The sequence below is a fragment of the Papaver somniferum genome, chromosome 6, assembly GCF_003573695.1.
Source record: "Papaver somniferum cultivar HN1 chromosome 6, ASM357369v1, whole genome shotgun sequence".
Taxonomy (NCBI): Eukaryota; Viridiplantae; Streptophyta; class Magnoliopsida; order Ranunculales; family Papaveraceae; genus Papaver; species Papaver somniferum.
Window position 1 is genome coordinate 15,192,893 of NC_039363.1, and position 22,637 is coordinate 15,215,529.

The window sequence follows — 22,637 nt, forward strand, 5'->3', positions numbered from 1 at the left end:
TCCATCAAATGTGACATGTGCAAGACAGTTTAAGCTCACAGCAAAATGGAGATGTCAATCTAGCTATCGAAGGCACAATCCTAGCACTGATAACAAATAAAGACATGTGATAAGAGTGTAAAGTGTATCTACACATGTGTAAAGAAAGATCAGATGTTATGACTACTATCACCAAGAGATAGTTTCTCAGGCTAAGAACCAAGGTCGAAATCTAGCTAGCTGTCCGGACTTTACGAGAATTGTGATTGAGTAGAAGGTATTTCACAATTACTCGCGTTGTACATCAATGGCATACACCCTTCCTTGCTTATTACAATAAAACACAAAAGATGACTCTTTACATGACTCTTATTTACATTGACTACTCTCTTTTATTTTTGGAACAAGAGAGGATGGAATTGATAAATACTTGATTGATTTTTTCATTTTTTTTCAATCTTTTTTTTTTTTTTTTTAAACTAAACATGAGATTAAATTGAAACTGAACATGAACTTAAAATCGGTTTTACACAACTTAAAGTCGTTGTAGTATAGTGGTAAGTATTCCCGCCTGTCACGCGGGTGACCCGGGTTCGATCCCCGGCAGCGGCGCCAAAAACTTGGTAGGCTATTAAAGATGTAGGAAAATAAGACAATGAAGCAGCCTACATGTTATACCTGCAAGTGCACAGGGTCAGTTGTAGCTTGTGTGCAAGAACATGGTCATTCCACATGGACTTGGGTGTGTGATTGAAGATTTCCTAAGCTAATTCTCTAAGCTAAGCAGTGACAGTAAGTGACAGTGGCAGTGAGCCAAAGAAGCAAAGGCAATGAATAACAGTGAGCAATGAGCAGTGAGTTCTCTAAGTAAAACAGTGACAAATAAGTAAAACACTAAGGTCTTGAATCCACCAATAACCTATGCTAAGGCAATCTCAATTTCAATATCACTCTTGTCCCTGGTGTAGATATCAGTGAGCTTCTAGGCTTGCTGACTATCTAGATGGCAGTGAAGGTTCAAGCCTGCTGCTCATCAAAGGGTTGTTTCAGGAGGATGGTTTAGTATCACTAAGATAATTATCTAATCCTAGTATTAGCTGTCCTCTCACAAAACAAACTAACCGCAGATCAATCACTTAGATGAGTAAGCAATCCTGAAGGATAATTTATCCTAAACAGTTCTAGCACAACAAGAACAATATCTAAACTTGAACTGAACTTAACAATGAATTAATGGTTTCATCTAACCCTAGCAGTGACAACTAGAACATGATTAACATTAATAACTGATATTGAAATAAGAGCAAATTCAAACAAAACATGACTGAAAATTTACAAAACAAATGAACCAACAGTTGAGGAACTGGCTAGTACAGTCCTCTTGGGTGAAGCTCTGGCTAATCCAGGCATAGTTTTAACATTCTACATCATTTCCCTTTTATAGCTTACAACAAAATACCCAAATTTTCAGAAACCCTAAATTTGCAAACCCTAACTTTTGGGGAAAATCAAATTCGACATACCCATGTGTAAATTGGCTTCGACCCATGCTTCTTGATGTCCCTCTGGTTCTCTTCCTGCTCCAATTGATGTACTGCAACCCTAGCTCGAGTTGTTTCATCAACTCCACACCTAGGGTTCAGAGAGATGTGGGTTTGAAAAAGCAACTAGGCTAGAGGGTTGGGGAAAGTGATGGTGATTGAGGTGGTGTCGGGGTATGGAGATGGTAGTGAGGCAGAGGGTGGCAGTAGACATGGAAGAGAGGCAGGAGCAGAGCTCGACTGCAACTGTCGGGGGAAGAAGAAGGTTTTTGGGAAAAAAAGATTTGGGGAAGAAGAACTTGTTTGGGTGAAGTCGATGGATTTGGAGATGCGGTGTGAGGCGGGCTCATCAAAGTTTGATGTCAGCGACTGAAAAGCGACGGATCAACAAACTAGATGGAATCGAACGGCATCAAGGATACGGGATTAAGCGACCGTTGGATTGAGAGATACAACGAAGCCAACGACTCCAGATGGGGTTAGGTACTATGGTGTTTGACAGGAGCTTCGGATTTTGATGCACAATGATGAGGTGGCCGTTGGATGATGAGATGGATCCAATCTGACGACTCTCATGGAAATGGGTATGGATAATGGAAATGGATTTGGGTAAGGGTTTTGGGCCTTGGGTATGCCAAGACCATATCTTCTTTAAGAACAATTCTTCCTCTTCAAGCCCACTTCTAATTGATTCGGCTCTTGCAAACATCATTCTTCGCTGCCTTTCTGCGGGAGTCTTTGCCGTTTCTTTGGTCTTTTTGCTCCGTGAGTTAACCAGGCTTTATTTAGTACCTAAAAATGCAAAATTAATTAAGAAAAGTATTTATTCTTGAAAACAACGAAAATACATAATATGGGATAAAATGTAGAATTAATGCACAAAGGATGAGTTAAATGCCAAGAAAAATATATAGAAATATGCACTTTTTAGCACTCATCACGATGGAATCTTTCCAATGGATCCAATTATTTCCGGATGCAAAGGTAAGCCATCTATCAAGAGTAGGGTCAGATCACACACCATTATTTTTTGGCCCAAACCCAGAACCCAAGAAACTACAGAAACCTTTTAGATGCATCTGATCCTGGTTAAACCACCCTACTTTATCCTCAGTTGTTGAGGCCTCTTGGAAAATACAAGCCAAAAATTCCTCAAAACTAGCCCAATAATTAAAATCCTTATCCACGGATTTAGCCCATTGGAATTACGAGGTTTTCGGTAATATTCAAAAAAATATAAAAAATCTGATCTACAAAGATAGAGAATATTCACAAAGCCGGAAATATTTCTACTAAAATAGCAAAGCTAAAATATTTACAAGATGAGCTTGGACAATGGTACGAAATCAAAAATGATTATTATCACCAACTCTCCCATGATAAATTTTTTGAGGAAAACGATCAAAATACAGAATTTTTCCATGCTTAGGCCTCTAACAGGAAAAAAATCAATGCAATCCATACTCTCAGAGAGCCTTCAGCTTTTTGGATTTCAGATAGGGAACAACTAAACTCCCTTCTTATAAACCATTTCACTCTTATTGGAACTTCGAATATAAGCAATTATAATGTTGATATGTCGGAAATAATTAAGCCTTGTATTTCCGACGAAGAAAATATCTCATTAACCCAAATCCCTTCTAGAGAATAAATTTGGTCCACTCTATCCAATTTGAATCCTTGGGGTGCTCCAGGCCTAGATGGTTTTCAACCGGGATTTATCAAAGCAAATTGGGAAATATTGGGCTCTGATATAACCCTTGAGATCTAAGATTTTTTTAAAACAGGAGTTTTGACCCAAAAGTTAAATCATTCATTCATTACCCTATACCAAAAACCACCACTCCTCAAACCCCGGGTGATTTTAGACCTATCGGCCTCAGTAATACAGTCTACAAAATTATCTCAGAAATTCTCGCATACATAATCAAGCCTTTTTTAAACAGAATCATTTCCCCAAACTAATCCGCTTTTCACCGTGGAAGACAAATCACCGATAACATCATCATTGCTCATGAGCTAATTCACTCGATGAAAACTTCAAAGAAAAATAAAGGTTTCTTAGCACTAAAATTTAGATCTTTCTAAAGTTTTGATAGGGCTGAGTGGCCTTTTATCAAAAAGACGCTATCCTCTTTCGGTTTTAGCGATACAAGGGTCAACCTAATTTCTCAATGCATCTCCACTACTTCTTTCTCCATCCTCCTAAATGGCTCCCCAGGTCCAACTTTCACCACCTATAGAGGTCTCAGACAAGGAGACCCTCTATCCCCATTCCTTTTCCTTATTAGCATGGAGATTCTTTCAAGACTTCTAGAAAAGGCTACCATCGAGAAAAAAAATTCTGGTCTAAAAATAAACAAAAATGCCCCAACCATCTCGCACCTTTTCTTTGCTGATAACTGTTTTTTATTCACAAAAGCAGACCTGGGAGAAGAAAAAACCCTTCTAGATATCCTATCCTCTTTTGGGGAGATAACATGTCAAATGGTAAATCTCCAAAAATCTGGAATTTAATTCATCCCAAAAATTCATTCTAAACATGGGAAAATAATAGCAAAAATCCTAAAGGTTCCCCTGATGACGAAAAAAGATAGATATCTTGGAACTCCCCTTTTCTTCGACAGAAATAGAAAAGAAAACTTCGAGCCTATCCTTCAAAGATATTACAACCCTCTTCAGGGTCGGAAGGAAAAACTGTTATCTCAAGCGGGGAGAACAGTTTTAATACAAGCTACTCTTCAATCGTACCCCACTTACCAAATGCAAATGTTAGCTCTACCCAAAGAAACTTTGGATAAACTAGACAGAATTCAGAGAGATTTTTGGTGGAAAAAAGACGATTCCAAGAAGAAAAGTGGATATATAACGGCGTGGAATAATATGTGTCTACCTAAATCACAAGAGGGGTTGGGTATCAAGAACCCACACAAGTTTAATATAGCATTGTTAAAAAATCTAGCCAGTAAATTAATAATTGAAAAGGACCAATTATGGGTAAAACCTTTAGAAGCAAAATATTTTGATAACGGAAACCCAATGGAACCAACTAGAAACTATGAGTTATCTTGGATATGGACTAGCATTCAAAAAGGTCTGAATATTATCAAAGGAAATTATACTTGGCAAGTAAAAAATGGAGATCAGGTGAAGATTTGGGAAGACAATTGGATACCCAATGAAGATATCGTAAACAAACCAATAGATAAAGAAGAACCCTTACCTCAGAAAGTCAAAGAGCTATTAAATGCAGAAGGAGAGTGGAACTATGATTTAGTAACTGACTTATGAATTCCAGAAATAAAGGAAAAAATTCTGAGAATTCACCCTCGAGTGAAAGAAGCAGATAAAATTAGATGGAAACACCATGATACAAGGGTTTTTTCGGTAAAAAAATATATATAATTTTTTAATCAATCAAGGCCAGGATAATGAGTACGAAAAGGATTTCCCATGGAGATCATTACGGAAACTACAAATTATCCCAAGAATTAGACTATTTATCTGGAAGTTAATTCAAAAGGCCTTACCCACAAAAAGTAGACTTGCAGCCTACAATTCGGAAATTTCAGCAAATTGCCCCATGTGTAACTCCCAAGAGGTGGAAACATAACTACATGTTTTCAAAAATTGTTCTTTCGCGAGGGCAATATGGTTAGGGTTTTCCCTTGATGCAACAAATACACAAATCTCCACAGCTTCGATTGAGAATTGGGTTAAAAAATGGATTGAAGACCCAAATTTCTTAGAATTCAAGGAAAAAATTGCTATTATTACGTGGTTTATTTTGAATACAGGTGTGAAGTAGTTTTTCAACAAACAAACCCATATCCCATAAGATTGATCGAACAAATAAAGAATTATATTATAGAGGCGAGCACCAAGAACAATTATTTAACAAAAAAAAGGAAACAATATTAATAGATCCTCATGGTCGGACTTCAATTCAGATTGGATAATATTTGTAGATGCTTCTTTTAAAAAGGAGGACTTATCTATGAGGTAGCTTTAATCCTTTACTCAACTGACCAAGAAGCATTCATGCATATATCAGTGGGTTCAGAGATGCCTCTCTCAGTCGTTCATGCAGAAGCAAAGGTGCTCCTAAAAGCTCTGAAATGGTTAGAAGAAAATCTCCTCTCAAGTGTTATAATGGATACAGATTGCAAACTCTTGGTTGATTCTATCAACAATTCTGGTGATATCTCTTCTTGGGTTACTGAAATATATTTGAGGACATTATGCAAATTCTATAAAGACTTCCTCAAGCAAAAATCAGACACATAAATAAAGACCATAATGCAGCGGCGGATTCAATAGCTAAAGAAGTAAGGATTTCAAAATCCCAGAATAAGACAAGCCATATTCACTAGAAGGTCAAAAAGGAGAGTATCATCTCCAATATATTTACAAAAAATGAAATTGTAGAATTATTTACTTTTCTATTAAATCAGCTTATAAGCTTTTGGCTGGTGAGTTGTCTCTTGCCGGTCCTAATGCTCAATCTAATATGATATATAAAAATCTTTGGAAAGCTTCTCTATTACCTAAAATCCAATTGTTTTTATGGAAATGCATTGAAGGTATTTTGCCTACTAAGGATAGAGTGTCTCGGTTCAAGCCTAATCAAACCAACATTTGTAGCATGTGTGATACCAATTCTCCTGAAACTGTTGAGCATCTTATTTTGCATTGTCCTCATTCTATATCTGTTTAGAATTCTTTGTCTTTTGGAAATTTGGTTCTTCAAGATTCTGCTACTACTATTAACATCTATGATTGGATTAGTAAACATCTTTTGTCTGATAATACTCATGGTTGCTCGGTTTTAACTACTGCATGGTGCATTTGGAGAAACACATGTTTCCACACCTTCCAACAAAAACCCATTAATACTCATTGCACTGTCAGATTGGCTTCTAGATGATTAGTGACACAAATGAAATTTACTTCTTCTAGTCAGAATTATCGCCCTACTGCTGTTGACACTCATGTGGCTCCCTCGAATGAAGACCTTCCACATGACTGTCTATTAGTTTATTTCGATGCTTCTTATGATAAAGATACTAAAACTTCTGGTGTCGGGATTGTTGTCTTTAATCAAACAGGGGAGTTCAAAGGATGCAAAACAGTTGCAGGAAAATCACTAAATCTAGAGGAAGCGGAATGCATAGCCTTGCTTGAAGTTGTTAAGTGGGCTAAAGCTGGAGGTTATCAAAGAATTTGCTTAAGGAGTGATGCAAAGAATGCCATTACTTTTCTCAATAAAAGTGGGAACCAGATTAGCTGGTCCAACAATTATATTTTAGAAGATTGTCTTTTTATTCTTAGGTATTTAAGCTTTGTTAAAATTGAGTACGTTAATAGGAATTTTAATGGTTGGGTTGATAAAGCAGCTAAACACAATAGAAGATACAATGTAACAGGTGTTTGGTTGGACAATTATTCTTCATTCATCCTAAATCAGTTGTAATCTTTCCCTTTATCAATATATCTTCCTTTTCTAGCAAAAAAAAAAGAATTATTGTTCAATATTATTTAGTCTTAATATAATTTCGTTTTTCATCAAAAAAAAAAAACTTCAACATTGAGGCTAAAATTAGAGACAGTTTGTACAGAGAGAAAGCAATGCATAAGAAGACCGAGAGTAAAATCTCGTTCATGTTAAGAAACATTGTGTTGACAACCTGGAGGAGTAGAGATCTTGCATATCTCACTATCTTTACAATGAAGATACTGGCGTATATATTTTCTACTTGTTACGCATATATATTATTATGCATGCAAGATATGTATTATTATGTATTACTGTTATTTCCTTTCTAAGTCTCTGTAACTTGTATAAGAGAAGCTTTGCTTCATTGTAATCTTCACACCGATTAATATATCAATCTTGATTCAATGACATCTTTTGTCATGGCATCAGAGCCACAAGAGATCCAATCTTCCGCTGCAAACCTTCAATAACTAGATTCCTTCCAAACTCTGAAGTCATGTTTACTCTATTTATTTTCTTTATCTCAATACCTAGTTTCTCATCATGTCTCGAGAAGACTATTCACCAATTACAGCCAAGTTCGATGGAACTAACTATAATCATTGGTCCTTTCTCATGAGAAGTTTTCTCAAAGGAAAAAGACTATGGAAATACATAGATGGTACAGAAAAGCGTCCTGCAACAACTGTTCTAGAGAAAACATACAAAAAGGAAACCTCAGCCAGTAACAGTCTCAATGACTGGGAGATCAACAATCAAAAAATTCTTACATGGATTGGAAACATTGTTATTACATCCATCAATATGCAGCTTACCAACTTCGAGGTCGCCAAAGAAGCATGAGACTTTCTCTCCAAAAGGTATACTCAAATCAATTTTGCTCAACGTTATAAACGTGAACAGGATATCCGATCCTTAAAGCAACAGAATGACCAGACAATATCGGATTTTTTCTCAGAGATATCTGTAATATAGAATCAATTAGCATTAATAGAACCCAGATGGACTACTGATGCACAATTGTGGGAAAAATATCGAGAAGAATCGCGGTTAGTTCAACTTCTTATGGCTTTAAGAGATGAGTTTGAATCTGTTAGAGCTTCAATCCTACACAGAACACCTCTACCAAAAGTGGAAGCTTCATTGTCAGAACTCATCACTGAAGAAACAAGGAAGAGAATTAAACCAGACATCTCAGCTGTCTTTGCTACATCTTCAAGGCCAAACTATAATACTCAAAATAATCCATCAAGCCGTGACATATCTCAAGTTTAATGTCACAACTGCAAGCAACTTGGACATCTATCCAGAAACTGTACCCTACCATCTTTTCAATCATCAACAACATATAAAGATTTATCTCCATATCAATGTAACTACTGCAAGGAATTTGGACATACGGTAAACAATTGTACATCACCAACATCAAGAAATATGCGTGAGAAAAGAAGGAACCTGAATTCAAATACATCAACAAGATTCACTACAACACCAGTTTCAGTTGAACCAGAAAAGAAGCATGAACCATCTCTACCTGATATTCAAGAGATGATCAAACAGATCATGTCAATTGGTAATAATTCTTCATTGGCTTTTGCACTGGAAATTTCCATATGTATATTCTCAACTGAGTGGTTTCTCGACTCAGGTGCTTCCAACCATATGACATTTAATCCACACTTATTTGAGAGTGTGAATCCAATAATAACTCCTAAAATTCATACTGTTGATGGATCTCTATTAACTTCAAGTCATATTGGATTGGTTAAAACGTCCAACAAGTACTTCTTGTTCCTAAGATTACCATGAATCTTATCTCTATTGGACAACTGTGTGATCAAGGATTTAAAATTCACTTCTTTCCTTATGGTTGTGTTATACATGATCCAAAGACGGAGAAGTTAATTGGGATAGTCCGTAGAGTGGGTCGACTTTACCTTATAGAGATGCTCATTGTCCCTATACAATCCAAAGATCAAGTTGTTACTAGTTCAACCTCTGCACCGTCTTCCATATCTCCATTCACGTCTTGGCACTCTAGGTTAGTCCATATATCATTTCCTCGTCTTAGATATATGATTAATACAGGTTTGTTAGGTTCTGCTCAACTAGAAAAAGAACCTTGCTGCATTACTTGTAAGATGGCTAAACAACCAGCTTTACCTTTTAATAACTTCTAATGCTCCATTTGATCTTATTCATTCTGAAGTTTGGGGAAAATCACCTATTGTTTCAAAGGGAGGGGCTTTATACTATGTGATTTTTATCGATGATTATACAAGATATACTTGGATAAATCTTTTTAGTTCAAGGTCAGATTTATTAAAGATCTATACTGAGTTTTCTACCATGATCAAAACCCAATTTGCAAAAACCATTAAAACCTTCTGTGATGATTAATGGGGAATATATATCAATTCCTTTTAGAAATCATCTTAAATCTGAGGGTACACTTCTCCAATTATCTTGCACAGAAACTCCTGAACAAAACGGTGTTGCATAACGCAAACATCGTCACATAGTAGAAATAGCTAGGAATCAGTTACTTTCTGCTTCAGTTCCATCTAATTTTTGGGGGGAATCTGTTCTTACTGCGGTTTACACAATAAATCCTATTCCCATATCTGTCATAGGTGGAATATCTCCATATGAACGTCTCTATGGAGAAATACCCAATTATTCAGAACTCCGTGTGTTTGGATCAACCTGTTTTGTTCTTCTCCCAGAACGAGAGGGTAACAAACTCAGTAAAAAGAATTCAATATGTATTTTCCTAGTGTATGGGATAAAACAGAAAGGGTATCGTTGTTACGATCCAGCAAGTCAAAAAATTCGTGTGTCTCGACATGTCACCTTTTGGGAGAAAATACCATATTTTTCTCTTCTTAGAAGTAAGCTCTTTGAAAGTTTCACATATCAAGATCCTTTTGATATAGGTACTCTTCCATTAGAACCTATTTCTGAGAAAAGTATATCACCAGAAAATTCTCAATCCTCCATTCCTAATACTCAAGATATGCCTGAATTCTTCATTCCTCCTGAACAAGAAGTGCCTGAATTCTCCACTTCTGATGCTCAAGATGTACCTGAATTATTGTCGAATCATTCAATGCATCACCCCGATACTGCTTCTCCTAAACATGATACTACACCTGGAGAGATACCTTTGGCTCCCCGTGAAAGACGTCCACCATCTAAGTTACCTGATTATCATTGTTTTTTGTCAACCATTTTGCCATTATATGAACCTAAATCTTACAGAGAAGCGTCTTCCATTCCTGAATGGTAACACTCAATGAAGACAGAATTGGGTGCACTAGATAAAGCTGGAACTTTTGAAATGATGGATCTGCCACCTGGGAAATCTGTGATTGGATGCAGATGGGTTTACAAGATAAAAAAAAGGTATGATGGTTCTATATAACGGTAGAAGTCTCGTCTTGTTGCTCAGGGACATAAACAGGAATATGGAATTGATTACGAGGAAACTTTTGCACCTGTTGCTCGTATGACAACAGTTCGCACTCTTTTTGCTGTTGCTGCATCTCGTGAATGTGATCTTCATCAAATGGAAGTTACAAATGACTTCCTTCACGGAGAACTTCAAGAGGAAGTGTACATGAAGCCACCTCCAGGATTGTCTCACTCTCCAAACCAAGTTTGCAAGCTTCGTAAATCCCTGTATGGTCTCAAACAAGCCCCTCGTGCTTGGTTTGAAAAATTCAGCACTGTTGTTCTTCAATATGGATTCAAACAAAGCTCTTACGACTCAGATATGTTCTTTAGGAGATCAAGCAAAGGAATTGTGATTCTTCTTCTTTATGTTGACGATATGGTGATTACAGGCAGTGATTTAGAAGGTATTGATACTCTAAAATCACAAATGAGTTCATCCTTTGAGATGAAGGACCTTGGTCATTTACGATATTTCCTCGGCATTGAAGTACATCGATCATCATCTGGGCTTTTCATCTCTCAAGTAAAGTATGCTTCTGAGATTCTAAGTCGTGCAGGGTTATCTGATAAAAAGACAGATGATACTCCGTTAGAAGTGAAGGTTAAACATAACCCTATGGATGGAGACGTTTTATCTAATCCTACATTATATCGTCAATTAGTTGGTAGTTTAAATTATTTAACTATCACTCGACCTGATATTAGTCATGCAGTTCACATCGTGTGTCAGTTTATATCAGCTCCACGTTCAACACACTATGCAGCTTTTCTTAGAATATTGCGCTATATCAAAGGTACGTTATATCAGGATTGCATTTTTCTTCAACTTCTGATCTTAAACTCAGAGCGTATTCCGACTCTCACTGGGCTGGTGATGTTACTGATCATCGTTCAACCACTGGGTATTGTTTGTTTCTGGGAAACTCTCTAATTTCCTGGCGTAGTAAGAAGCAAACTGTTGTCTCTCGATCTAGTGCAGAAGCTGAATATCGAGTACTTGCTCATACTACTGCTGAAATTGTCTGGATGAGATGGCTTCTTAGAGATATGGGAATTCATCTTTCAAGACCTACTTCATTGTTTTGTGACAACAAACCTGTTATACATATTGCTCACAACGATGTTTTTCATGAACGCATAAAGCACATTGAGATTGATTGTCACTTTGTGCGACATCATTTTAAGAAGCAAACCATTGATCTGCAATTCGCCAAATCTGAACTGCAGATAGCAGATTTATTGACAAAATCACACCCCTCTAACCGTCTTCGCTTTCTGATATCCAAACTCAATATGTACTCTAGACCATCTTGAGTTTGAGGGGGAGTGTTAAGAAACATTGTGTTGACAACATGGAAGAGTAGAGATCTTGCATATCTCACTATCTTTACAATGAAGATACTGGCGTATATATTTTCTACTTGTTACGCATATATTATTCTGCATGTAAGATATATATTATTATGTATTATTGTTATTTCCTTTCTAAGTCTCTCGAACTTGTATAAGAAAAGCCTCGTTTCATTGTAATCTTCACACCCATTAATATATCAATCTTGATTCCATGACATCTTTTATCAGTTCACACAACCCCTTGGCTACTGCGAAGCCACAACAAAGAACACAAATAACAGTGTGGCTCTGAAGTCGCAACCCGGGCAAATCAAGTAATTGCTTTTACCGCCAATCGACGACATGATGGGTAGGCGGACAATTAGCCGAATGTGGAGTTTTGGTCCTTCTAGGGACCCAATTACCAACCCTACCAGTCCCACGTTAGATGATGCGGTTTTGCTCATCTACTCTGAAAAAGTGGTTGCATTATACTTTAATCGAGTGCGATTTTGGTTGCCCACTCTCATCCTTAAGGTCCTTAACGGCACTGTTTTTTACCTAATAAACCAAAACTTTCCTCAATGTAAAATGTCGATTAGGTTCTGAATTTTTACAGTTCGCAGGGGAACCATAATGACGGTGAAGCATAAAATTTCAACACTATAAACATATTTTCAAACTTGGAATTTTCTTCTAGTCATCATAGAAACCGACAAAACTCGCAACTATATTATCAGACGAAGAAATGCAGGAGGAGTTCATTACTGAATTTAAGATATAGTTCAAAAGTCAAAATTTAAGTACTACTCGTTTTTCCTTCAATTTATGGTTTCCAACCTAATAACTTGTAAGACAGTCCGGCCCGTCACATTTGCAAGACTGTTTGACATTCAGTATTGGGGTCTTGTCTTGTCCAAATATCTGATCCTAATTGGATGCACTATTTGAATATTTTGTTGTGTTGCTGGTCTTGTTTTCATGGTTGAATCTCGTCTGGATTACATAAATGCATTTCAGACAGTATTTCAATTGTAATACGCGTAGAGACAAATCTACCAACTCCCAAAATTACAAAAGACTCATTCTATGTGTACGTCATATATAATATTGAAACGTTAAAACGACACTCAATAATGGTACATAATCTAAAGACTACCGAGCCATCTACGTTTACATGCCGTTTTTCACCTTTCGTTTCAACAACAACAATAAAAGAAAAAACTTTCTTACGTGTAAAAGCAACAGAGAGCGAGTTGCAGCAGCAGTCTAGTAGATAAGAGTAGGTGGAATATGATCTCTATATATAGAGGAGACCGGTACATCTTTTAACATCAAGAAACAAAACAAAAACAACTCAAAAAAAGTATCCTCAAGCAACAATGTCTGTCAAGGTAATCAGTAGTACCACTTTGTATCCATCTCCATCATCTGATCCTTCAATATGTTATGATACAAAAATCCCACTAACAATCTTCGACAAAGCAGCATTCGATCTCAACGTATCTGTTCTATACGTCTTCCAGCCACCCATGCCATCCAATGAAGCCTTGAAAGCAGGTTTGTTGAAAGCTCTCGTTCATTTCCCACATCTTGCAGGTCGGCTTACAACTGACGAACAAGGTCGACCGTGCATTCATCTAAACAATGCAGGAGTTCGAGTTATCGAGACATATATTCCGGTGACATTAGCTGAGCAACTTCCTTTTAATCCAAATACAGATATAGAAGACTTATTTCCACCTATCGAAGGTTTTGAGGAGATCATGCAGATTCAACTTAATCGTTACGCTTGTGGTGGTCTTGTAATTGGCCAAACATGCCATCATCATGTGGGTGATGGTCAATCTATGAGTTCTTTCTACTTTACATGGGCTAAATTAGTACGTGCAGCTGGTTTGGCGTCAAACAAAATCGATCAAGACCCTATAATTCTTCCTTACCATGACCGAGCTTCAGTTGCCGTTCCTAGGAACCCGCCTAACGTAGAGTTCGACCATCGCTCCATCGAATTTCGGAAGACTAGCAAAGAAAATGTTAGGTCTTCTTCTTCTATTAAAAACTTGGTCGTTAACTTCTCTGTTGATTTTATCGCGAAACTTAAAATGAAGGTTAATGAAGAAATTAGTAATTGCACCACCAACTCATTACCACCCCATAAAATGTATACAACTACTTTCGAGTGTCTTTTAGCACATGTATGGAAGAAGGTGACTCAAGCAAGAGGGCTAGAACAAGATGAGTTCACGCAAGTCAGGGTTGCAGTGAATGGTAGAGCCAGGATGAAGCCAACAGTGCCCATGGAGTATTTTGGGAATTTAGTACTTTGGGCTTACCCGAGATTGCAAGTGAAAGAATTATTGCAAGAAAATTATGCTTATGTTGCAGGAGCAATTCATGAAGCCGTAGCTCAAGTTGATAACAATTATTTTAAGTCATTTATAGATTTCGGTGAAGTTGCAAAGGAAGACGGAGGTGAGAAGTTGGTTGCCATGGCGCCGGATATTGGCAACTTATTGTGCCCGAATTTGGAAGTTGATAGCTGGTTGAGGTTTCAATTTCATCATATGGATTTTGGTGGTGGTAGTCCTTGTGCTGTTCTGCCTGCTGAATTACCTGTTGAAGGCTTAGTGATATTCGTTCCTTCTTGCAAAGAAGGTGGTGGTATTGATGTGGTCATGGCACTGCAACATGAGCATGTCCAAATTTTCAAAGATATTTGTCACCTTTATTGAATTAATTCAAAAGAATTAATCCAAAGTAAATTACATGATATATATCAGTACTAATTAAGATTATCAATAAGCAATAATTATGTCTCTCCATATTAATGTTGTAGACATCTTTTGATTTATTTTCTTCATGTGTATGGAATTACAGATGTGCAGACTCCCATTAATATTAATTTTCTACCTTAAATTCTTATTTAGTTTGGCCTTTGGGTATAAAATATATTTCTTTGTTTGCCTTTTCCCCAGAGGTTTTTGTGTTTTATTTAAATGTGAAATGATATAAAGGTACCACATGCATATGATTGCATTTCCTGAATCACTCAGCCCTGCTCCACCTTAAGCAAGCACCCAAGACCCAACCCACCAACAGAACCCCAACTTACGGCTTTTTATTTGAAATATGCCGAGTGCTATGCGGCGGTGAAACAACTGATTTTTGGATGTGTATTTGTTGTTGGGTATTTTCAAAATGGTTTAGAATCTTTTTTTTTTTTTTTTTTTTTGGAATCACATTTCAATTTATTCAAACCAATATAGTAATTACATGATTGCTTACAAGATTATCAAAAACACCAAAATACAAGATAATCAAAACTCAAATACAAATGAAGACACCAATTGCAAATACATCGCGAAGAGAAAGAGCCATGCACCGCAAAGATATCCAATTTTTGTACTAGCAGTATTGACGAATGATGGTGTGAACCGGAATCAACTCCGACCATTTGAAATAATTATCTTCTTCAGTAAGAGATACTCCAATTGAAATGGAGTAATTTGCCCAAAATCTTGTAGATCCAAACGAATCCGCATGCCCTATATCCCTCTTGTTGAAGATGAATCCAAAGCGAATCCGAGCAGAATCATTGATGTTCTTGATGAATCGAGAATAGCAAGCCAAGAAACACCATGGAGATTTGAGAGAATCGCTATTAAAGCGAAGAGAAAATCGTCCTAAAGACGAAGAAAATATCGCCCAAATAGCGAAAAAATGTGTCCATAGACACCAAAAACAACAAAAACAAAACCTAAAACTACAAATTAGACTACTTTTATTCATAAAAACTAAAAATCCTTGCTCAGATTTAGTCCAAAATGATTAAATCTGAACAAGAAGAAGAAGTTCTAAAGTTTTTTTTTTCTCTTTTTTTTTCTCTTTTTTCTTAGGAGAGAGGAGAGAGGAAGAAGAGTTCCCCAACAATAGAGTTCTAAAATGGTTTAGAAAATTAAACGACTTTTTGTCTTAGTAAGCTTTATATGCATTATGTACGAAAGGGGATCATTAAACTCATGGTCCAATGACTTTATCACCATATTACTGTTATATCGGCCAGGTAGCAAGTTAGAATCTTAAGTTTGTTCCTATTTCTTTGACATTTTTATTGGTGTTTTGTTGGTCAAATCAGAGTATTTTGAATTCGATTACGTTATCGCAGGATTCAATTATATCTTGAAGTCAATAATTCATTAACCTCCTTGTCTCATGATTTCAATTCAAAGGGTCGCATATAAATGAGCCTTGAGGTCCTAAGAGCAACTTAACTGTTTCATTCTCGAACTTGGACAATGGAAATGTTGTCAAAGAATAGATATTGTCCATGAAGGCTGCTTTGGAAGGACTTGAAATAATGTTTTATGGAGTAGATCCATATAAGTAGTTAAAGTGACACATCCCTTCAATGACCTAAAACACTAAATATAGGACACAGCACTCCACTTTCTCAAAATCAAATGGATAAAACGTATTAGTAGTGCAGCTCAAATTCCACTATAATTATATCCCAGACCAAAGAGATAGAGATAAAGAATTTAAAATTAAAGACTTACTGGAAAATTGGCCGGTCATGAATCGAAAACTATGGGTGCAGCCAGCCTGCTAAAACATGTTTTTGATGTCTGTAAAGTGAATTGCCACTTTTTCTGATTGCCCCATAACAATTCTTTTTCGACTCCAAAATCCTAATCCAAGATTTTACTTTTACTAATTCCTATGTTTTGAAGCAGCAGTAGTTAGATACTAAAAATTAATCAAATGAAGTCCAACCACTGCCAAGCGTGATGCCAATAGAAAATTCATAGTGAGGCTGAGCTGGAGAAGCAGTACTTAATCTGAGATGGAGTTTCATTTGGGAATTAACAGAGATTAGTTCCAAATTATAACTATACACGAAACCACTACGGAAACTTCTATGGAGTTTTTGCCGCTTGGTGGCAGATTTTGTGCCGCTAGGCACAGTTGCTAATTCTCGGTAAACTTTCTGCCGCTAAGCACATTTTTCCAAAATGAAAAAGTCCATTTGTCCATCAACCTGGCTTCTCAAATTGGGTCTTTCGCAAGAAATGTCATGCTGAATATGTACTTCACACGACACCACACCACACCAGACCAGCTCATTGACAATCTTAATGTGAAATATAACAAACTATAAAGGGGACTTAAGCCAGTCGAGCTCTTGAGCTTTCGACCAATTTGGTTCGATCCAAGTACAATTCGTATACCAACCCTCTGTGTCATAAAAATTGTCAGCAGAATGTCGACTCCCAAAAGAGCGATAATTACCTATTTCAAGTGAATAGAATAAAACCCCTTCGCCGTTCAAACATAGTCTTGGGAAATAGATTTTGTTCTCCATGCGCATATTCGGAGCAATTGCTGAGAAACACGAGGTGTAGCTGATGAACAACATATGCTTTCCCAGATTCCAAACTTCATCCCAGACCATTTTGGAGACATTCAATCTAAATACTCCGATTGATGCGCCAAGGTGTCCTAATTTTACTAATAAAATCTATCCTGCGCACTCCACCAAGAAACTTGGATATATACCGCTAAATTGCTGATGGGGTTTCTCAAGAACTTTCCAATTAGAATCCTCTAAACTGAAAACTCCCAACTTTCCGTTGTAATCTAAGCAATAGAAAGCCCCATTATGGAAAACTGGGGTGTTATGCAAAGGCATGAATTTTTCAGTACTCATATTTTGGGAGTTAAAGATACTCCATAATGCTGCTCCTCTTTTAATGAAGTAAATGGAGATTTCATTAGACATTCCATCACCAGCACGCATTTGTTGAATAGCAAAAACCATACAGTCTGACGAAGTTGGTGAGGAGGAAAATGAGATACCAGAAAAGCTGTACATATCAACTGGCAAGTCCGGAAGATTGATGTTTTCTTTTGTGAAGGGATTGTAAAAGAATACACTGTTAAACCCCTTTGACATCAGTAGCCAACCACCCTTCTGAAACCGGATAGTGGCACCTAGTATATCAGAGAGGTTCATGAGGTAGTTCTCCTTATTATGCATAGGATTTACAAAATTGTAGACGTCTTGGAATTTATTCCGAGAGAAAACCAACCATGGAGATAAATACATGCATCTAGTAGTACAAGAGGCTGTCAGCTTTACCATAGGCATCACTGCTCGATTCGCTTTAGAGACAAGACGAAAATGTATGCAATCCAGTCGGTGAAGATAGTTTGCTATCAACCCCACCAAGTCCTCATTCAGAATATCCCAAGGGATTGCTTCTTGTAGTTCTCCTCCATCCTTTGCTTCCCTCTGATCCTCATTCTAAAGGCAGTACTTGAATGAGCCGCTACTTTCTACTCAGCCGCTGAGCAACTAACACAGGTAGTATTACTTAAAAATAGAACATGATCACCGAAACTATCCACCTCCTTCAACTCCATAACAGAGAAATCATACTTTGCCACAAATAGTGCAATGTCTACTCTGTCATATCCTCTTGCAGGGTATATTATAACAATCTTGAAAAGTTCATCACCACACTCCACAAACTGCAAACTGGAAACAGTAGTGTGAGTGTCTGTTCCTCCCACTGATGTCCACAAAGTGGTATCAGCTACCTCAATTGGCCTTACAGAGAAGCTGGTAATGTCCCCGAGTTGTTGTCTTTCAATTTCTAGGTGTCGGTCGCCCACACACATAACATAGAATTTATCTTTGAAACACCAGATGGACATAACATCCTGGATATCTACCATATCTCGAGCCACCTTCTGTGTTCTCCGTTGTTTGTCCCCAGGGAAGCAATACATCAATAGATGGTCATACCGTTCATCTTTTCGTTCAAAAAGAATCAAAACCATTGATGTATGCTCAGTAGGCGGCGACGACAAAACACAGTCCTGATAAACATATTCCTTAGTGTGTTCAAACCAAAATAGTACACTAGGCAATTCTAAAGTCTGTAATGTTGCAGGATTCCAAAGAAAGCAATCACCCAAATTCCAAACTTGTGGTGTGTTATCGAAACCATCCTCATCACATATGATAAGCACCAGCCTTGATGAGATGTTTTCTGCTTAAAAGTTTTTCCATTCAGTTCTGGTATACATTTTCTAAGAGTTTTGATATTGGGTTCACAAATATTATAGAAAGCTTGGTTTTTTCTGTTACCTTTGCCATATGGAGTTACAAGCCATGGTGCTGCCTTGCGTTCACTTCTTATTCTCTCTCCACTGATGCAGCAGCAGCAGCTAAATTGCTATCACTTTCCTCACCCATGTTTAGGAGGAAGAATTTGATTTGGGAGAGCTGGTGCAGGGGTGTAGAACTGAAATTGAGAGATGGGAAGCTTGTAAAACAGAATAAATAGTAGGAAATTGAATCAAAGTTTGTATATTTATAAGTGAATGGGATTCCTAAAACGGAGAAAAGGGTAACAGAAACTACCTGTTTACCAAAAACCCCAAATTCTTTTTCTCCGCTCCTTCTATTCCAGTTCAGCTTTTGCTGCATTAGGCCACAAAATCTCTGTAATTGGTGGTTCTATTAGTGATATTCTATCACCAAATGTTTGGGTTTTTGATTCTCGTTTGAAAAGATGGGAACATGGTTCAGGGATGAGAGTTGGAAGAGAATTTGCTGTTGCTGGGGTTGTAAATGGGAGAATTTGTGTTGTAGCTAGGTGGTTGTTTGATCGATTCATGGTCTAAATCGACTCATTGGCTTGAGGTTTTTGATCCGGTTATGAGGAATCGGGAGGCGGTGCGGAGTCCAAGTTTGAGTCCGGCTGATTGAAGGAGAAATGAATGCAAGGGTGGGCTGTGCTTGGCATTGGGGCGAAGGTGTATGCAATATTGCAACACATCGAAGTGGATTTGGTCACGGGTTGTCTCACTACTTCTCTGCAGTAGAGAGTGTAAGTGACTGATTTTAATTTCGAAAATGTTTGATCCTGAATGATAGGATTTTAATTTTATCATGGTTGTAGCCTAGTTAGTAATTTTCCGAACCATTCGGGAATGATTCGCGAACGTATCCGAACTGACTGAACCCGAATGGTACTTTCGAAATAATTGAACTCCGAATCTAGTTCGCGGAATATGTGGACCTCACGAATAATTCGTGAACGTATCCGAACTGATCGAATCCAAATGATATTTCCGAACTAAAACTCTCATAGGTAACTCTCTGACCAGAGTTTTGTTGATTGGTTTTTGTTTGATTTTGTATATACTATATATTTAAATACAATTATACAGTTAAATTTTTCTATTGGTAATTGTTTAACCAGTGTTTTATGTGTTGATTATGGTTTAAAAGCCTATAACCTCGTTTTATAATACATTTATGCGATTAAATTGTTTACTTCTATTAAATAATCACACTAAAATATTTTTTCCATCTTATAAATCATATACGAATAAAATTAGTCTCGTAATAAGGTCATAATGCTTATCAATTTATCATATATGTAAACCGAATTTTAAGTGTCAAACTCACATTTATAAAACGAGTATGCACGTATGTATGCCAGTCCGAACTACAGTCAGAACAACGAACCATTGACCATATTTTTGACCGAATCTGACCTATCCGAATCCGTATAATTTCCGTACGTATTGTTAAAGCATTGTTCGGTCGAACTCGCATGCGTTGCTATCTCAAGCATGTTTGTCAATGTTAGTGATCAAAACTATAATTCTTGATTTCTGGTGTACTATAGCTAAGTCTCGGACTCGGATAGAAAGTGTAGTTGAGCTCAAGAACTCCATGGTGATTCATCATACAAGACGAAGAACTACTCAAGGAACCGGTGGAACTTCATCAACAAAAAGGTATGTGGAGACTTGAACTTATCTATCACTCAAAAGCCTATCTACTCTATCTCCTACTTTGAGACAAAAGTCGCTTTGCTATATAGAATTTGATTATACACATTTGGTATTTCGAGCCGAGTATATATCGCCTATCTATATCTCGAAATATGTGTTGGTAAGCTTTCGCTTCAACCAAGTTTATCTTTACCTAGTGACGAAAGTCATGTTATGTTTCAATCACTTTGAAAATTGCTTTGACGAGAAATGGTGTAACAATTATATAACGTCCTCTAAGAATGTTTCAATGATTGAAATGAGAGTTTAGATTATATAACCAATGGTGGACATAAGCATTGTTGTGGAAACACATATATGTACAAGTCCTTATTCCTTGAACCAAAGTTTGCGAACTTTGTTGATCAAGAGAAACCGGAATAGTGTTGTGTACTCAGTCCGCGAACTGGCGGAAGTTCTCGACCCGAGAATATCTGCTGGATTTTGTGAACTCCTTCCGGGAACTTAACTCCGCGAACCCAGTCCGCGAACTTGAGTGTGGTTATGTCTAAAGATGATTGTTTTGAACTTATACTTATAAATACTAAGGAATGCAGTTTGCGAACCGTGGCTATAAAGTTCATGAACCGATTCAAGTGAATCAAATCATCTTTGCTTTAATTGTGTCTTGTGTAGTTACATAAGATTTTCTTGCAATTGAACAACTCTCTAACTAGTTTATATGAGTCATTTGAAATATTTATGGTGAAGAAGAATATGGTTGATATGGAAGTGAACATATGGTTAACCATTTGGTTAACTATTGTTGAACCAACAAATGTACAAGTTTGGGTACGGTTACACAAACCTAGAAACGTGCATTTCATTTGTGTATAACAAGCTAAGTTTTCGATCTAACGGTTGAAAGATATTAGCTGGAATCTAATCAGGTTTTCATCTAACAGTGAATATTGAATACTTTGTTACTAAGCTAACATTGATTGCAAACCCTGATTTGAAAGACTATATAAGGGGAACTCTAGCATCTGTGCAAACCCCACAACTTACGTGTGATACTAGTTTGTTTGCTAGAGTCGATTCTCCTTTAACCTTTGGTTTCTTCTTAAAAACCAGGTTAACAACATAAAGACTTCATTGGGATTGTGAATCCAGACCTATACTACTTTTATTGTAGTTGTGTGATCTGATCTTGCATCTTCTATCGTACGAGTACGATCAGATTGATTGGCTTGATATTGATATCTCCGATAGGCAAGATATTAAAATTAATCACAACATATTCGTCTCATTGTTTGTGATTCTGAAACATCTTGTTTCACCACCATACGATTAAGATTGTTGTAAGGTGATTGATAACTCTAGGTTGTTCTTCGGGAATATAAGACTGTATTATCAATTGGTTCATGTTCACCTTGATTTATCAAAATATGGAACAAAAAACCTTTTGGGTTTATCTGTGGGAGACAGATTGATCTTTTCAATAGACTTGTCTGTGTGAGACAGATTGTTTTATTTCAAGTCTTCAACTTTGGGTCGTAGCAACTCTTGGTTTATCAGAGACGTATGGAGCGCAACTGTACCTTGGATCAGTGTGAGATTGGTTGGGGTTCAACTACAGTCCAGTATGAAGTTAGCTTGGAGTATGCTAGTGTCTGTAGCGGCTTAATACAGTGTGTGTTCAATCTGGACTAGGTCCCGGGGGTTTTCTGCATTTGCGGTTTCCTCGTTAACAAAATTCTGGTGTTTGTGTTATTTCTATTTCCGCATTATATTGTTTATCTTTATAATCGAAATAATACAGGTTGTGCGTTGAAGTTCAATCAATTAGAATATATGACCTTTTGGTTGTTGATTTACATTGATTGACACTTGGATATTGGTTTTTGGTACCATCCAAGTTATTCCTTGTATTTGATTAAAGACTCGCTGATTTCTATTATCTTGAGTAAATCAAATCAAGAGAGAGATATTAACTCCTTAAGATAATTTTACCTAGATTGAGTCTGATTGTCTAG

General features: G+C 37.0%; 2 protein-coding genes and 1 non-coding gene across 3 annotated transcripts; 2 read left to right on the plus strand and 1 right to left on the minus strand.

Annotated features, from left to right (window-relative positions):
- The first annotated feature begins 519 nt into the window (after positions 1–519).
- TRNAD-GUC lies at positions 520–591 on the plus strand. The gene has a single exon. It is a non-coding gene; the product is annotated as a tRNA-Asp (tRNA).
- Positions 592–13,112: 12,521 nt separating this feature from the next.
- On the plus strand, positions 13,113–14,730 carry LOC113287013 (tryptamine hydroxycinnamoyltransferase 2-like). Its single transcript, XM_026535668.1, has one exon. It carries the CDS (start codon positions 13,188–13,190, stop codon positions 14,538–14,540), a length of 1,353 nt encoding a protein of 450 aa, XP_026391453.1. The 5' UTR covers positions 13,113–13,187; the 3' UTR covers positions 14,541–14,730.
- A 2,596-nt stretch (positions 14,731–17,326) lies between these two features.
- LOC113290535 (F-box/kelch-repeat protein At1g57790-like) lies at positions 17,327–18,651 on the minus strand. Its single transcript, XM_026540129.1, has 2 exons — positions 18,196–18,651; positions 17,327–18,112 (listed from the first exon to the last, which is right to left on the minus strand). Exons 1-2 carry the CDS (start codon positions 18,649–18,651, stop codon positions 17,327–17,329), a joined length of 1,242 nt encoding a protein of 413 aa, XP_026395914.1.
- Positions 18,652–22,637: the final 3,986 nt, after the last annotated feature.